Here is a 17718-nt window from a genome sequence, read left to right as displayed (position 1 = left end):
AATACCAGAATGCCAGCAATTTTGCAGAGATTACTCATTGTAATACAACTTAGCTTTCCAGAGTTTATCCACAAAAATTAATGCAACTACATGTAAGTTGAAGTATTACCACTTGCATGCTACAAGAAATGCAAACAAGAAGTTGAAGTGACCTGAAAAGGTCAGGCCACAAGTGGAACAGGATGAAAAATGATACTCAAGTTCCCAAAGAAAGATGATTAAAAAAAAAAAAAAAAGTTTTCCCACATTTACTAGTAAGAAAATTGAGAAAAAGAGCTTAAAACCTTTTATCAAAATAATTTGATTAACATGCAAGTTATGAAGTATTACTGAGCATTCACTCTGAAAATAATACCAGGCTGAAAAAGTCAGGACATGGAGCCAAAATACTTTAGAATTAACAAGAGTGAACGAGATTTTTTTCTTTCTCTCTGTAAAAGGGAAAGATTCTAAACAAACATGCAATTCTACTCTCAAACATAAGGAAAAGCATTGCTCAGGATTTAAAAAACAACAAAGTTAATGTTACTCTACTTGTACGGATAACGCACAATTAGTACAAAATCAAAACCAGCGCCACTTAGTAGGCTGTTGGTTGAAACGTGTAGTTTTATGCCTTATATCATGAGAAGAGGAAATTTCTGTTGAGACGGAAAATTAAAAACTAAATATTCCCATGTTCTTTCTAAAAGAAGAAAAAAAAAAAAAAAACTGAACGTGGAGATCAGAAAAATCAGCCTGCATCCTGTATCACAGTAAGAAGAATCCCAACACCCTTTTCAAAAATTTCGTTTCACCATTTTTGAGATGTTTCATTTCACTAAAGCATCGCAAAATGTAAACAAAAATTTTAGCATAGAGAATTTAAATATTAGGAACTTGAATAGAGAAAACCATTCAGTTGCTATAAAGAATAATAGAATTCCTTATGTAATAACAAGCAATTCTCCTCCATTTCTAGTCACCTAGGACTCATTTTAAAATAAGAACATGGAGTTCCCATTGTGGCTCAGCAGTAACCAAGAGCATCCATGAGGACGCAGGTTTGATTCCTGGCCTTGCTCAGTGGGTTAGGGATCCGGTGTTGTGGTGAGCTGTGGTGTAAGTCATAGATGCAGCTGGATCCCGCATTGCTGTGGCTGTGGCATAGGCTGGCAGCTACAGCTCCGATTCGACCTCTAGCCTGGGAACTCCTCTATGCCTCGGGTGTGGCCCTAAAAAGACAAAAAGACAAAAATAAAATAAAGTAAAATAAGGACAACCTCCTTACAAGATTGCATAGGAAAAATGGGTGAATTTTAAGGGTTAATATAATCTAAATTATACTTCAGTAATTTAAATTGCTTAAATTTTTTTTAAAACAAAAACATTAGTTTAGCAACAAAAAAATGAGTCGCTTAAAATTTAAAAAAAAAAACTTATAGGAAAAGCATTCATCACAATATGCCAATTAAGATATGCAGTATCTTTACAACACTTTAAGAAATGTATATATTCAGCTCCATCCATTTTCAGGTGATATAATACTGTTACCATACTTCTACAAAGTCTACTCATTCCTGACGCCACAAAGGCAACACTGAGAGTTTTCCAGAAAGTTATGCATAACATATGGCAATTAATTATATATATCAATAGCCCCCCAAATAGAAGCATTTTTAAGACCCAATTATGAAAATGGTTTCTCAATTATATGTGTCCACATCCTTCTAAATGATGGAGTCTTTCATTACTACACATACCCTAATTAATTCTTACCCTGACTTTCATTTCAGTCTTTGGTTTCATTTAGGAAATCAAATCTGTTCTCTGCAATTTCCACTTTAAAAAAATCATACTTTAATCCCCTGAAACAGCTGCTTATCTTCCACAACTTCAACCAATGCATCTTTTACCCTGTCATCCTTCCCCGTCAATTTTCCTCGGTAAAAGAGAGAGATAGCTGCAGAGCAAATCTTTACTCAGTTCCTTCTGAGATCACAAAATGGTTTTTCCTGGCGCAGGCGAGCCATTCCAGAACTCCCCAAGGAGAAGATTCCAAAATGTCATCCACCTAAAACAGAAGGTCTGATGAAAAGGAAACTGTCCAGTTTGACTGCTTCAGCCCCCATTGTTTATTATACAAATAATGTGCCTAGAAGTCTCATTTTATATTTAGTATCTCCAAGTTATGTTCTATGCCCAAATCCTCACGTTGCGTGTTGTCCTGTTTCTGTCTGGGCGGATAAAAGGGAGGGAAGCTACCAAACCTCTTTAGGACGTTTATCCTTGAAAGTTAAGAGTTTGTTGGAGAGACTTCATGGAAAGATACGGCTCTGTGATCCAGTAACAACTGTCATCCCTGACACAAATGGTTATCTTGCTGGAAGTTACACCCTGAAAAAGCATCAAATCTACTACCCCTGGGCCATCAGCTCCTCATAAAAGGCCAGCTTTCTATAAAATTCTCAACCTTATAGGTGATACAATAGCAGCTAAAAAGTAATCAGAAACATATTAAGACTTATGAAGGATGTTCTTACTAGTTCGTGCAAACAACCTAACATTACCACAATAACCAGGGAGGGAAAGTGAAAGTAAATCACTGAGAAGAAAGCATTTTTAAATATAATCATAGACTATAGTTTTCCAGGATATAGGAAATATATTTTAAAAATGTCTAAAATTAATTGGAAATGCCCACCTGAGTACATTTTACAGATCAACAAATATACTTCCTATTTGAGTGTATGAAAGGCTCTGTTTACCTTTATATAACCCTTTCTATGTTTAACTTCTGAGCTTCAGAATAATGCTAAGATTCAACTATTATCTACAAGCTCATGGTCACCCTTTGCACTGCAGACCTCTGCAAACAATCACAATAGAATTTATTTTCGCTGTAATTCCAGATGGACTTCAAAACCTTCAGATAAAAGCATCATCTTTGGCTAAAGAATAAAGAATTTCTGCAAGGAAACTCTGCCTTACATTAACAAAATGTTCTCTTCAGCACACAACTAAACCCCTCACTGTACATACTAGTTACTGATATATATACTTTAAGTCAGAAACCTAAATATCAGGATATTTTTAAATAACTCTTTCAAAGGCTAGGTTAACAAAGTCTTTGCCCTTTGTTGATCTCAAAGCTATACAAAATTAGCAACGTGAGTTCCCGTAGTAGCTCAGCAGAAACAAGTCTGACTAGTATCCATGAGGACACAGGTTCAATCCCTGGCCTTGCTCAGTGGGTTACAGATCCAGCATTGCCAGAAGCTATGTTGTAGGTCACAGACATGGCTCGGATCTGGCATTGCTGTGGCGGTGGCATAGGCCAGCAACTGTAGCTCCAATTCAGTCCCTAGCCTGGGAACCTCCATATACCTCAATTGTGGCCCTAAAAAAAGAAAAAAAAAAAAAAAAAAACTAGGAACAGACATGAATTTTATAAACTCTAAGATACTATGCACATGTAAATAACTGTGTTGATGATGGCAAAGAAGCAAGAAGGCTGGATTACAGAGGAACATTTCTAGAGGCAAGTTAAAAGCCCTGCACTAAGATAACTGGTGATGCTTCTATTGAATTCAACTAGAGATTTAAGAACACAAAAATCAAGATGATGTTTTATTTATGTTCAACAAGGAAATGACTTTAATTAATGTAATTAAGGAGGGGGGAGGGGAAGACCAGGAAGCTCTCAGCTGACACTGCTATCTATAACTTAAAAAACAGCTTACTTCCAACTCTAACTCAGCATGGAAATTAATAAACTGAGCCTATTCCCATGGAATGGAGTCCAGTGGTATGTATGCCCCTTTCTCTGCCCTCCAAAATAAGAATGGCTTTAATAAGATCACATGTAAAAGACTACTAAAAGAGAAGAAATTGTAAAAAAAAAAAAAAAAAAAAAAAAACCAAAAAAAAACCCAAAAAAAAAAGACAAAACCTACTCTAATAAGACTTTAATACTATTAAATTTCCATAATGGACTGCCTTTAAAATACCAACTTTGAGATTCTACACAGCACAAAGGGCAGAGGCTGGGGTTACAGTCATGTCTCAATTACAGCTCTAGTATGCTCGGTGGGGGAAGTTAGATAGTCATGTGCCTTTCTTAGAGTCTCAATCTCATCTTTTTTTTTTTTTTTTTTTTTTTTTGTCTTTTTGCCTTTTCTAGGGCCACTCCCACGGCATATGGAGGTTCCCAGGCTAGGGGTCCAATCAGAGCTGCTGCTGCTGGCCTATGCCAGAGCTACAGCAACGTGGGATCCGACCTGAGTCTGCAACCTACACCACAGCTCACGGCAACGCCGGATCCTTAACCCACTGAGAAAGGTCGGGAATCAAACCCGCAACCTCATGGTTCCCAGTTGGATTCATTAACCACTGCGCCACGACAGGAACTCCTCAAACTCATCTTAAAATAGGAAATAACCACATGCCAAAGTTATTCATTTGATCCTTGCAGTAACTTATATGAAAGGACAAACACATAGTAGGCTTTTAACCAATTCAGCTCCTCTCCCTGAAAATGTGTACAAAAACCCTGATTTCACTTTGACAGCCAGCGCAAAAATAAGGTCTTCTGTAAGAGAAGAATGGCTGTATTTTGAAGTAGCTGAAGTCTACTGCTTTTTCACCTTCCCACAATTAACCTACTCCTCATCTTAATATCCTTTATTATGCAGGTAAACTCAAGATACTAATGAAATGTCATGGTCATCAGTTCATAAAACAGATAAGAAAGCAGGCAAAGTTTGTTTCTTTTTATAAGAAACTTTATGTGTGCTCATATTTTAATTATTTGCAAGAAGTATGATTTTCAAAAATCCAGGTCCAAAAACAAAAGTGTAGCTTTAATATCCTTAAAATTCTACTGTCCACATCTGTGGTTGTTAAGAGTATTCCTTACACAAACATTTCCATATGTCAATTTAATACACCCCACTGACCTCAGCCTTAAAATTTAAAACCACTTCAAACTAAATGGCCCGATCTAGAAAATATGCTTACACTTTAGTCAATTACAATACTGTGTTCTTTACCAAATACACTGTGTTTGTTTCTACAGCACAAAGAGATTTTAACTTTCTTAACTCAAACCTGAGACTTTATAGTCTGACTTGACATTAACATCAAGCACTTCTAAAATATAAACTGGAGACATTCTTTTAATAATTATAAAAAAATGAAAGAATCCATTTTAAAAGCTTGACTAAAATAACTTGTAAGATTTAGCACACAATATGAAGGCTTTTCCTCTGCCAGAAAACAATAATCCTTTTGTCTGCTGGAATCCTCTTGTCCATGTCTCCTAGCACTATACCCTGTTAACACATATCATGTTCAGAGAATATGTGCTGAATGAATAAACTTTATACAAATACACAAAGAAACCATCAAGAATTGTAACAGCCCAGCAATTTTAAAATGATTTCTCTGAAACTGTGGGTACCCAAGCTAAATGCTCTATTCTGACTCGGGTAAGCTTATCACAAATATTCCATACATATAACACACATTACTCTCATGTGTTTATGAACTAGAACCTGGTGATGGATTTTTTTCCACTAACCAAAGGCAATGCTAAAAACACTCACAGCAGACATGACCCCACACTAAACAACACAGTTTTCTCCAGGGAGTTCTCTTGTGGCACAGCTGGTTAAGGACTCGGCATTCTCACTGCAGTAGCTCAGGTTGCTGCTGTGACACAGGTTCAGTTCCTGGCCCAGGAACTTCCACATGCCGTGAGTGCGGCCAAAAATATATATACACGTATATACAGCTCTCTCCAACATCTTTCTATCTCTCCAACATATCTCTAGCATACCTTTATCTATATGATGGCCGACCCTAAAGCAGTCGCCATACTTTCATTCCACCACTGGGCTAGGCAATGGTTATGAGTTCTTTGCTGAAATTATATGAGTTAAGAGGTTCTTTTTTTTTTTTTTTTTTTTTTAAGGGCCACACCCATGGCACTTGGAAGTTCCCAGGCTAGGGGTCAAATTGGAGCTGTAGCTGCGGGCCTACACCACAGCCACAGCAATGCCAGATTCTTAACCCATTGAGTGAGGCCAGGGATCAAACCCACCACCTCATACTTCCCAGTCGGATTCATTTCCACTGTGCCACAACAGGAACTCCAAGAGTTGTGAGGTTCTGAAGAGACCCAGAAAGTGTAAGAATCACTGCCATACACATTTCTTGGAACTCTTATAGAATAATTTTCAGAAATCAGTCAAGATAAACTAAAATGCCTTGTTTTTCACTAAAACTGTATTGTTCAATATCATGTCACCTACTTTGTTCATCAGTTTTGGTCTTGAATGACCTGTGAACATTTTAACACTAAATATACTCTCAAGATATGAAGATCTGCCACCAGTGAGGACAATTAAAATAATTTACTTACATCTTCAAAAGAAATTACCCCAAAACAATAACTAAAGACAGCATTAATGGGGGGGAGAGAATTGGGGGAGTTTAGTCTACCAAAATTATTTACTAGAAGAACACAGTCATGAAATATATGTTTCTAAATCATATTTAAAAAAAAAAAAAACACTATAGGAGTCCCCGCTGTGGCTCTTGGAAACAAACCCAACTAGTATCCTTGAGGATGCAGGTTTGATCCCTGGCCTCTCTTGGTGGTTAAAGATCCAGCGTTGCCATGAGCTGCAGTGTAGTCTGCAGACATAGCTCAGATCCTGCGTTGCTACAGCTGTGGCAGAGGCCAGCAGCTGTAACTCTGATTTCACATCTAGCCTGGGAACTTCCATATGCTGCCCATGCGGCCCTAAAGAAAATAAAAAAAAAAAAAAAAATTGATACAAATCATCTAAGTAAATGCAAGTATATAAAAGCAATATACTACATTAATAAGAAAAATCAATTTCACATTCAAGTAATTGCTTTCTTAATTTTCCCTTTTTACTATTCCCAAATAAGAAATCAAAATTAGGTGTGCATGACAAAGCTTAATATTCTTATGTAAACACATCAGGACTGTTATTTTACATAGAAAGTACTATTCTAAGACCATAAAACTGCTAATGGACTAAAACTTAAGTTAAAACATGTTGGATGTTTAATTTCATCTAAGAAAAGTCAGGATCTGATTTTTAATGTTTTAAGAAATTATCTTCAAGCCTATTTTCTTAATTTTCAAACTGCACCATCAGAACGTATTAAGGCGAGTCCAGGCTAAATTATACTCAAAATTACCAACGAATACAAAGAAGCAATTCTAGAAACAGACTTTGAGTGTTTTCACCTGTCTTAAGAGTGACGTTGCTGTCTAAAGAATGAGTTATCGAAAGCAGAGTTAATGACATATGACCATTTAGTTACTAAAGGAAACACTGTTATGAAAGGAATCCTCTCTAGTCCTCACATCCACCTGAAGCTATGACTGACCAACTGAATGCGCTAAGGCAACCTGCTATGCAATACAGACTGATGGTCAGGAGCAGTGTCTTGGAGCAGCAAACTCCACTGCCTATGTGATTTAAGGTAAGATACGACCTCTCCATTCTCACCTATGAAGGAGGGATGCTAATATGTCCTTATATCACAAAGACAACACACAAAGCACTAGGCCACTGCCTGCTACAAAGCCTTCATGTTATATTCCAATTTAATATACAAACAACAGAAACAGAGACGTGTGTATGTGCCAGATAGTATATAAATGCATTTCCTAACGTTGTCCACTAAGACAACCTAGAAGCCCTGACACTTCATGGTGGTAATAAGCACACCTCGTGCCCAGATCTCTGGCCTGGTTTTCAACACCATTCTCCTAATGAAAGGGAGCAGAGTTCCTTGGGAACGTGGTTGCTTCTGAAGCTGGAGAAAGGAAAATACAAGACCAGAATATCTTGTGGTGCCAGAAAATAAAGAACCATTTAAAAAGGTATGGGGACACGTTTAAAAGGCATAGGAACAAGCCTGAACAGGGTCCTATAGCTAAAGCTGGAACAATACAGGCAACGAAATAAATAACAGCATTGAACTATAACCTACAGAATAAAATAAATATCCATGAATCCATGCTGATATAAACAAGTAAAATAGGGCAGAAAGGACAGCTCTTCCTCAAAGAAAAATTCCAATTACTAAACACGGAAGAAAAGAGAAAATCACCATTAAGCAAATAACAGCAATAACTGTCGCAGGCAAGATCCACTAACGGATACTAAAATTATCAAATACTAGCATTAGTAGGCAAAAGGTTGAGGAGACACAAAATATTAGTTACAGTAAGAAAAATAATAACTTTACTGTGGAGATATCTGGAAGACAAAGATCAGTGTACTAACATCATAAAATCTCTCCCATACCATATGCTAGGAAGGATATAATATCACTTTTGTACTCTTGCCAAAAAATGCACACCTTATTCTAACCATGAGAAACTATCTACAAAATAATCAATTTTCTTCAGAAGAGTCAAGGTCATAAAAGACAAGAAAAAAATGAGGAACTATCACAGGCTGGAGGAGGCTGAAGAGACATTATGAATAAATATAAAGTGAGATCCTAGATTGGATCCTGGAACAGAAAAAGGACATAAATGGGAAGCCTGGTAAAATCCAAACAAGGTCCGAGTTTATATAATAGTATTACACTAATGCTAATTTCACAGTTTCTTAATTATAATTATATAAGATGTTAGGATTAGGAGAAGCTAGGTGAAAGGTACATATGAACTCTGCAATTTTACTACTTTTCTCTAAGTCCAATCTTACTTCAGATCAAGCTTTAAGCTTTTTAAAAATATGATATATACACAGTCATCTCTTAGATCTGCAGGGGACTGGTTCCAGACCTCAGGTGGGTACCAAAATCCACATATGTTCAATTCCCACAGTCAGTCCTCTGTATCAGAGGGTTCCACATCAAAGGATACAACCAAACATACACTGCAAACATACCAGTATATGTACTGAAGAAAATCCATGGATAAATGGATCCACACAGTTCAAACCCATATTATTCGAGGGTAAATGGTAGTTACCGATAATATGTATTAGCTATCACTATTTTTCTGCCTTAAAATCATTAAGTTATACTAAAATATCCTTTGCTGAAGCCAGTATACCTCTAAAAAACTTAGCACTGAAAAACGTAATCAATAAAACACATTACAGATGTCATTACCTGTAATTTTATATCCATAAGCAGCTAGTTGTCCAGCCATGTACTCTCCATCTGAATTATTATGAGAACAACCCCATGTTCGTATCCAAATTTTCTGAATGCCTGGAATAGTGCTGTTTTAATCGATCAAAAAAAAAAAAAGTCTCATTAAGGGATTTTTTTAAGTAAAAAATACTAGATAATTTCTGGGCATACTATGCAAAAACAAACACTGCTATACATTCACAAGCTACTCATTAAAACATCAACTAAATTTGTAATCTGTTGTTACACCAAAAGTCTAAAAATCAGTATAAAATAAGCACAGAACTCTAAGTTAAGACTCTATATATAAAAAATATCTTCTATTTCATTGAATTGTATTTTAAGTTCAATACTACTAAATACGAACACTAAATTCAACTCTCGGAAAGGTACAAATCACAATAGCACAGTCAATGGTACTAACTTAAATGGCAAATAAGGAAAAATTAAGCATCTATATGCTCAGACTACTACATACTAGTTACAATCTTTATAAGTTATAGATTAAACAGCAATCAAAATGAAAATCTGGGAGTTCCTGTCGGGGCGCAGCAGAAATGAATCCGACTAGGAACCATGAGGTTGCAGGTTCAATTCCTGGCCTTGCTCAGGGGGTTAAGGATCTGGCATTGCCATGAGCTATGGTATAGGTCACAGATGCGGCTCAGATCCTGTGTTGCTGTGGCTATGGTATAGGCCAGCAGCTGCAGCTCCAATTTGACCCCTAGCCTGGGAACCTCCGTATACCACAGATGTGGCCCTAAAAAGCAAAAAAAAAAAAAAAAAAAAAAATCTGTCACCTTATGGCATTATTAAAAGTACTCCATAGGGGCTCCCTCGTGGTACAGAGGGTTAAAGATCTGGCATTGTCACTGCAGCAGCTCAAGGTGCTGCTCTGGCACAGGTTTGATTCTCTGGCCCAGGAACTTCCACATGCCACAGGCACAGCCAAAAGAATAAAATAAATAAATAGGAGTTCCCGTCATGGCGCAGTGGTTAACGAATCCGACTAGGAACCATGAGGTTGCAGGTTCAGTCCCTGGCCTTGCTCAGTGGGTTAACGATCTGGCGTTGCCGTGAGCTGTGGTGTAGGTTGCAGACGCGGCTCGGATCCCGAGTTGCTGTGGCTGTGGCGTAGGCCGGTGGCTACAGCTCCAACTGGACCCCTAGCCTGGGAACCTCCATATGCCGCGGGAGCGGCCCAAAGAAATAGCAAAAGACAAAAATAAATAAATAAATGTCTTAAAATAAATAAAAAACAAATAAATGAAAGTACTCCATATATAAAGTTCTAAAAAATGCAATATTTTTAGGAAGGAAAAAGGACTTTCACAACTTGGATGGCTCTAATAATTAATAATTCAATAGGCATTAGCTTAAGGACATGTTCAGGACAAATTTAACAGATTTCAGTCATCATAAGCAAATTTTATATTCATAGATTTTTAAAGCTTACTGTTCCAAACAAAATAATCAAATATATTAAAACTTTCAACAATTTACTAGATAAACAGTTTAAGCATACTAAAACAATATAACTGCATAATCTTTTCTGGCTAGGTTACATTAGAATTGCACTAAACTAGAGACCTAATAAGACAGTGTAAAAACATAATAATTTGTGTCCAATGCCTTTAGATGATCTCTAAGTAACTGTAAATATGCTAAGAAAAATCAAATGCTCAAACTGCCACTCTCGCATAAGAATCACAAGTGCCAATAAAAATTTTTAATTTAGAAGCACCAATTACACACCAACTACAGTAATATCAAAGAGACCCTGCCCAGGGGAAGAAGGGTGATCCTTGCTCTGCCAGATACTGGCTTAGCCCTGCCTTTAATGGACTTGCAGTTTGAGGTCTTTTTCAAACAATGACTTCACTAAATATAAAACCATCTGAATTAAAAAAATAAATAAATCTACATTTTTCTTCTCACCAGTTCAAAGATTTGTTAAAAGAGACATTACGTCTATCATATACAGTAGTGCCAGCCTCTCCCCTGGTATGAGACTGAATTTAGTTTCAAAAAAAATAAAAAAGTTTACCTATCACTTGGTGGACTGTTTTCGTCTTGCAAGTATTTTTGGGTATTTCGCCTTCGCACCTTTGGAACGACTTGCTTTCTTGCAAAATGCCTGTCCTGTGGCTTTGAATCTTCTTGGGACACAATATCTTCTATGTCATCCAGTAGTGTATCACAGGATGCAGAAGGCATCTTCTCTATCACGGAAAGTTATAAATGACACAAGCAGAGGAGTCCCTCAGAAAATCTGTTTAACATAATATTGCCTATGAAATATTCTTGCCAAACCTGAATCTAATAAAGTCTTTAGATTTAACTTCAAGTTTACAGAAAATATGGGAGATACAGAAATACAGGAGATATCAGATAAATCTCACTGATAGTGGGACATTCCAAGGTTCAACTGGAACTATTTCTTCAACAAATCGATGTCATGGAGAAAAGAGCAGGAAAGGAACCATTCAAGATTAAAGGAGACTTAAGAGATAACAGCTAAACACACTTTATGTTCTTGATTAGGTCTTACTTTGTCCAATCATCTGTAAGACATCTTTGGAACAACCACAGAAATCAGAATATGAACTGGGTATTAGATAATATTAGGGTATCACTATAAACCATTTAAGTATTGGCCTTAAAAATCTTATTTTTTTTGAAGGATGGGATTAACATATACATACTACTATCTACAAAATAGATACAAAAAAATGTTTGCTAAAGCTTATAGTACAAAGAACTATACTTAGTATTTTGTAATAACCTGTAAGGGAAAAGAATCTTAAAAAGAATATGTGAGTGTATGCGTGTGTGGGTATAACTGAATCACTGTGCTGTAACAGCTGAAACTAACACAACATTGTAAATCAACCATATTGCAATTAAAGAAAAAAAGAGTATCTCTAGAAAAAATTCTATTTTTTAGAGATGCATACTGGATATGTAAGGTAAAATATCATATCTATAATTTATTTTAACACAAAAAATATGTTAAAACATATGGGAAAACATTTACAACTCAAATCTTAGAAAAAGATATGTTGGTGCTGTTGGTGCTTATTATCCAATTTTACTTTCCTGAATCTTCAAAAATTTTATAATTAAGAAAAGAAAATGTGGACACAGCTTCCAGGAAAATGCAACAAACATATTTTCCCTATCCCTCGTGCTAAGCACAACTAGGATTCAGGACATTATATATAAACTAAACATAAGAAGACTTTGAAGAATGGAGAGATGGCACACTGGCTAGGGACCTAGGAACCCAAAGAACAACACAATGGCAAGTTCCTTGGCTTCTCTTTTGCCTCCTATATCCCAGACTTAGAGCTGAAGAAGCAGGTAACTCAGAAATGCCAACAGGTACAGACAATAAAAGCACTCGCAAAACAAAAGCTTTTCCTCCTATCAAAGAACCAGAAAAGGGGCAGCCTAGCAAGACACAAAACTTTTAGACAATAACCATTTCATTCTACATACACACACACACCAAAAAAACACAAAAGTGCGAAAAGCAATGGAGGAAAGACAGCCTTTTCAACAGTTAGTACTGGAGCGCTCACACGTTTTAAACAGATAAATGAACCACAACCTAAGTCTCTCACCTTATACAAAAATTAACTCAAATGGATCATGGACTAAAATGTAAAGCAATAAACAATAAACATAGGAAAAAAACATAAGAGAAAAATCTCCTAGATCCAGAATTAAGCGATTTTTTATGGGGGGAGGGGGGGCTGTGCCCAAAGCATGCAAAAGTTCCTGGGGCCAGGAATCACATCTTCACCTCGGCAGTGACTGAGCCACAGCAGTGACAATACCAGATCCTTAACTGGTGGAACTCCAAGTGAATTGTTTTTAGACCTGACACCAAAAGCATGATCCATAAAAGGAAAAAATTAACAAATCCAGACATCATCAAAATCAAAGACTTTCACTCTGCAAAAGACCCTTTTGAGAGAATGAAAAGTTAAACTACAGAGTGGGAAGAAACTTTCAAACAACATATCTGACAAAGGACCAGTAACGACTACTCAAAACAGAATCATTTAAAATCAATAAATAAATAAAAGGAAATAATTCAATTAGAAAATAGAAGACATACACAGACATTTCACCTAAGAGGATATACAGAGGGAAAATAAGCACATGGGAAGAGATTCAAAATGACTAGCTATTGAGAAATAGAAACTAAAACCACAGTGAGATATCACTGCATACCTACCATAATGACTAAAATAAAAAAGTGACAACACTAAATGATGGCAAGGATGCAGAGAAGCTGGATCACTCATACAGTCCTAGAAGGAATATAAAATGGTACACCTGCTCAGGAAAACAGTTTTGCATTTTCTCAAACGCATCACGCCACTACAATCCAACCCAGCAACTAGACTTCTAGAAGTTTATCCAAGAGAAGTAATATGACATACTCACACAAAAACTTAAACACAGATGTTCATAGCAGCTTTCTTTGTTAACAGCCAAAACTTGAACCCAGCTGCCCTTTGATAGGTTGAATGGTTAAATTAACGGAGGCACATCCAATGTGGTGAAATATTACTCAGCAACAAAAAAGAATGAACTACTGACACATGCAACAACCTGGATCAAACTCCAGGGAATTATGCTCAGTGAACACAGCCAGTGGCAAAAGGTTACACAGTGTACGATTATATTTACATAACATACTTGAGATTGAAATAACAAAATTATGGAAGTGGAGGACACAAGAGTGGTTAGCCAGGGATTAAGGAGAGGATGGAGTGAGAGGAAAGTGAATGTGACTACAAAGGGCAACAACCCTCGTGGTGATGAAAATGTTCTATATCCTGATCATAACAATGTCAATATCCTGGTTGTGATATTATTAGTTTTGCAAGATGTTACCATAGAGGAAGACTGCGTAAAGTGTACAGCACCTCCATGTAATTTTTTTAACTGTTAAGTGCATGCACAATTATGTTAAAATACTTACGATAAGAAAAAAAATATGGGAAAAAAAAAGAAAGTAAATGTTAGACATACCTCAGGAATATTGCAGGTTCAGTTACAGACCACCACAATAAAGCAAATATTGCAATAAATGAGTCACGCAATTAATAATAGCTTACTATGTAATCTCTTAGGTGTGCAACAGCACTATGCTTAAAAAAACAATGTACATAACTTAAAAATACTTTGCTGCTAAAAAGCCACTAACCATCATCTGAGCTCTGAGAAGTTGTAATCTTCATGGAGGATCTTGCCTTGATGTTTCATGGCTACTTACTTATCAAGGTGGTGGTCACTGAAGGGTGGGGTAGCTGAGGCAATTGTTTTTCTCTTTTTAGGGCCACAAGTGCAGCACATGGAAGTTCCCAGGGTGGTGGTCGAATCGGAGCCGCAGCTGCCAGCCACAAGCCACAGTCATGCCAGATCTGAGGCCCATCTGTGACCTACACCACAGCTCACAGCAATGCTAATTCTTAACCTCTGAACGGGGCCAGAGATCAAACCCACATCCTCATGGATACTAGTTGGGTTCGTTACCACTGAGCCACAACAGGAACTCCCAATTTTTTAAAAATTAGACAACAATGCAGTCTGCCTCATCAACTGACTCTTCCTTCCACGAACAATTTCTCTGTAAGCATGCAATGCTCTTTAATAGCATTTTACCCACAGTAGAAATTCTTTTGAAATTAAAGTCAATCCTCTCAAACCCTCCCTCTGCTTTGTCAACTAAGTTACGTAATACTCTAAATCCTTTGTTGTCATTTCAACAATTTTCACAGGATCTTCATCAGGAGTAGATTCCATCTCAAGAAACTACTTTCTTTGCTCAAACCTCAGCAGCCACTCCTCATCCATCTAAGTTTTAAGACTGCAGCAATTAGTCACTTTTTCAGACTCTACTTCAATCACAGGCCTCCTCCTTCCCTAGATGTAGCGCAGGTGCACGTGACCCATGCCTGCCAGAGCAACTCTTCCTCCTGGCCAGAGTGATGGTTCAGAATTGGACATGACAAGTCCAGCCAATCAGAATCATCATAAGGACTTCTCCTCTATGCCAGGGCTCACAGGAGAGCTGGCTTCTCTTTCACTGAAGTAGCCAAGTTAGGAGAATATCAACTTGAGGATACTGGGGGGCATCTTTTTTTTCTAAGTTTTATTGAAGTAGAATTAATTTATAAAGCTGTGATAATTTCTACTGTACAACAAAGTGACCCAGTCATATAGAGACACATATCCATTCTCTCTCAAGATTCTTTTCCCACATAGATGATCACAGAATACCAGGCAGAGTTCTCTGTGCCATACAGCAGGTCCTCACTGGCCAATCAGTCCACATACTTCTGTGTGTATATGGTGGCGGCCATCTTTCTGGCCGCAAAGCAGAAGCCTGCATAAGGAAGCCAGCCTTATAAGAACCCAAGAGATAAAGAGCGATACCGACATAATTTGAGCACCTGGATCCAACTAATGCCTGAGGCCAAATGCAGCCCTGCTCTGCCCAGCTGTGCGAGCTAATAAACTCTCTCTGCAGCCTAATTTGTGTTGAGTTTTCTGCTCTTGGAAACAAGAACCCTGGCCAACTCAGCACACTAGGTAAGGTGAAATGAACTAGGCGGGTTTTTCTCAAATTGTTTCTATTTATTAACGGTGAAAAAACAGTTGTTTAATCAAATAAATTTGAGAAATTCTGCCTTTTACAGATTCCCAGTATGCGTTAGTTGAGCAAGGACTGGGCAAAACAAAGTAAAGAAATTCATTTGTCTTAGGAATTTTCTGAAAATTAATTTCTCACAGATCTCCTCCTCTTGAGGCTGCAGACAATACTGAAAACAGAAGGCCTGAATGAAGCAGCCCCTCAGATTCCCTCCCATATTCTGCAGATGGGTGACTTCATTCTCTTAATGGGAAATGGTTCTTTGCCCATATATCAATCTGTTACTAAGAGTGAACTGCTCACCTCCCTAAAAACAATCCCTCTACTCCGACCTGCTCTAGCCCAGAATCCCAGCAATGCTCCCTCTTCCTGCTGTCTCTCTACTGAGTCACTACCATCTGGGTATAAACATACTGTTATTCCTCTCATTTAAAAAACAAAAACCTTATCTTGACCCCACTTCCTCTACGTACTCTCTCTATCCCATTTCTAGGGGTTTGTTTGTTTGTTTGTTTTTGCTTTTTAGGGCCACACCCACAGCATATGGAAGTTCCCAGGCTAGGGGTCAATTCAGAGCTACAGCTGCCTACACCACAGGCCTACACCACAACACAGCCACAGCAATGCAGGATTCAAGCCGCATCTGCGACCTACACCACAGCTCATGGCAATACCAGATCTCCAACCCACTGAATGAGGCCAGGGATCAAACCGCATCCTCATGGACACAGTTGGATTCGCTTCAGCTTTGTCACAACGGGAACTCCCCATTTTTAGCCTTTAAAAGAAAACTCTTTTCAAGAACTCTCTCCTATTTCCCCCTTCAACTCTCTAATAAGCCAGGCTTTCACACCCCCCCCCACTCTACCAAAGCTGCCCATCCTGATCCCAGTGAGTCGCAATAATGTACACAATGGTCAATTCTCAGTCATCGACTCAACCCCCTCGGCAGCACCTGACACTACTGACCATTCACTGCCTCCCTAAGATATTTTCTTCAGGGTCTTCTGGGCTCCCATACTCTCCGAGCTCTCCTCCTATCATGTTAGCCACTGCCCACGTCCCCTCTGCTGGTTCCTCCTCATCTCTCCAGCTTCTCGTGGTTGGAATGGCCCCATGGCTCCGTTACAGGACCTCTTCTCTTCTCTGGTTACAGACACACCCTAGGTGATCTCATCCAGCCTTGAAATACCAAATATATGCTTACATAACCAGCCCCAGTCCTCCCCTCAACTTCAGACTCGGATGTCCAACCACCTATTCAACACCCCTGATTGAATGTCCAGTAGTTTCTTCCAAACTTAAAAGTCGCAAACAGAACTCTTGATCCTCTCCGCACCAACCTTCCACACACTCAGGCCAAAAATCCCAGAATCGTCCCTCGTTCCCCTCTTCCCTTCACCCTAAAACCAATCTACCAACAAAATCCTATCGGCGCCATCTTCCAAATATACTCAGAATCTGACTATTTCCAATCACAACCATTTCTGTCCAAATCAACATTAACACTTAGCTGGATTATGGTTAATAGTCATCCTGCTTCTACCCTTTATTCCCAAGGGACACTTGCAGCACATAAGCCAGGGATCCCTTTAAAACCTAAGTTCATCTCAAGCTTCGATCAAAACCAGCCATTGGTATTCTGTCTCAGATTAAAAACCCTCAGGCAAGAAATTGCCACAAAGGTCTGCAAGGACATACATAATCGGCTTTCCATTACCCTCTGACCGTATTTCCCACCGCTCTCCCCTGTCATCGCCCCTTTCATTCTATTCGGGCACATAGGCTTCCTGGCTAATTCACGCCCACCAGGCATACACTCATCTCAAGGTCTTGCCTGGAACGCCTTCAAGCCCTTTGGGATTTTT

At 38.1% G+C, this 17718-nt stretch overlaps 1 protein-coding gene across 50 annotated transcripts in view; it reads right to left on the bottom strand.

The window, feature by feature from the left end:
* Nucleotides 1–17718, bottom strand: part of CDKAL1 (CDK5 regulatory subunit associated protein 1 like 1) — a 951913-nt gene that overhangs the window by 928468 nt on the left and 5727 nt on the right. For 27 of the 50 annotated variants that reach the window (XR_014809698.1, XR_014809707.1, XR_014809700.1 and 24 more), the window contains exons 3-4: nt 11225–11399; nt 9154–9266 (exon numbers count right to left, since the gene is read on the bottom strand). The exons of 5 other annotated variants lie outside the window; for them this stretch is intronic. Coding sequence is in view for 22 of the 45 variants with exons in the window: in XM_005665617.4 (XP_005665674.2) it covers nt 9154–9266; nt 11225–11394 (283 nt within the window). In the remaining 23 variants the exon portion in view is untranslated. Of the gene's footprint in view, nt 1–1895; nt 2054–9153; nt 9267–11224; nt 11450–17718 lie in introns of all 50 variants that reach the window. 18 more of the 50 variants (XR_014809711.1, XR_014809713.1, XM_005665623.4 and 15 more) reach the window with 4 other exon arrangements.

The sequence above is a fragment of the Sus scrofa genome, chromosome 7, assembly GCF_054392235.1.
Source record: "Sus scrofa isolate SSC_HxYL_T2T_F1_AM1 chromosome 7, Sscrofa_HxYL_maternal_Yorkshire_Landrace_v2.0, whole genome shotgun sequence".
Lineage (NCBI taxonomy): Eukaryota > Metazoa > Chordata > Mammalia > Artiodactyla > Suidae > Sus > Sus scrofa.
The sequence above is the reverse complement of the archived record's forward strand: the minus strand, read 5'-3'. Positions and strand labels throughout refer to the sequence as shown.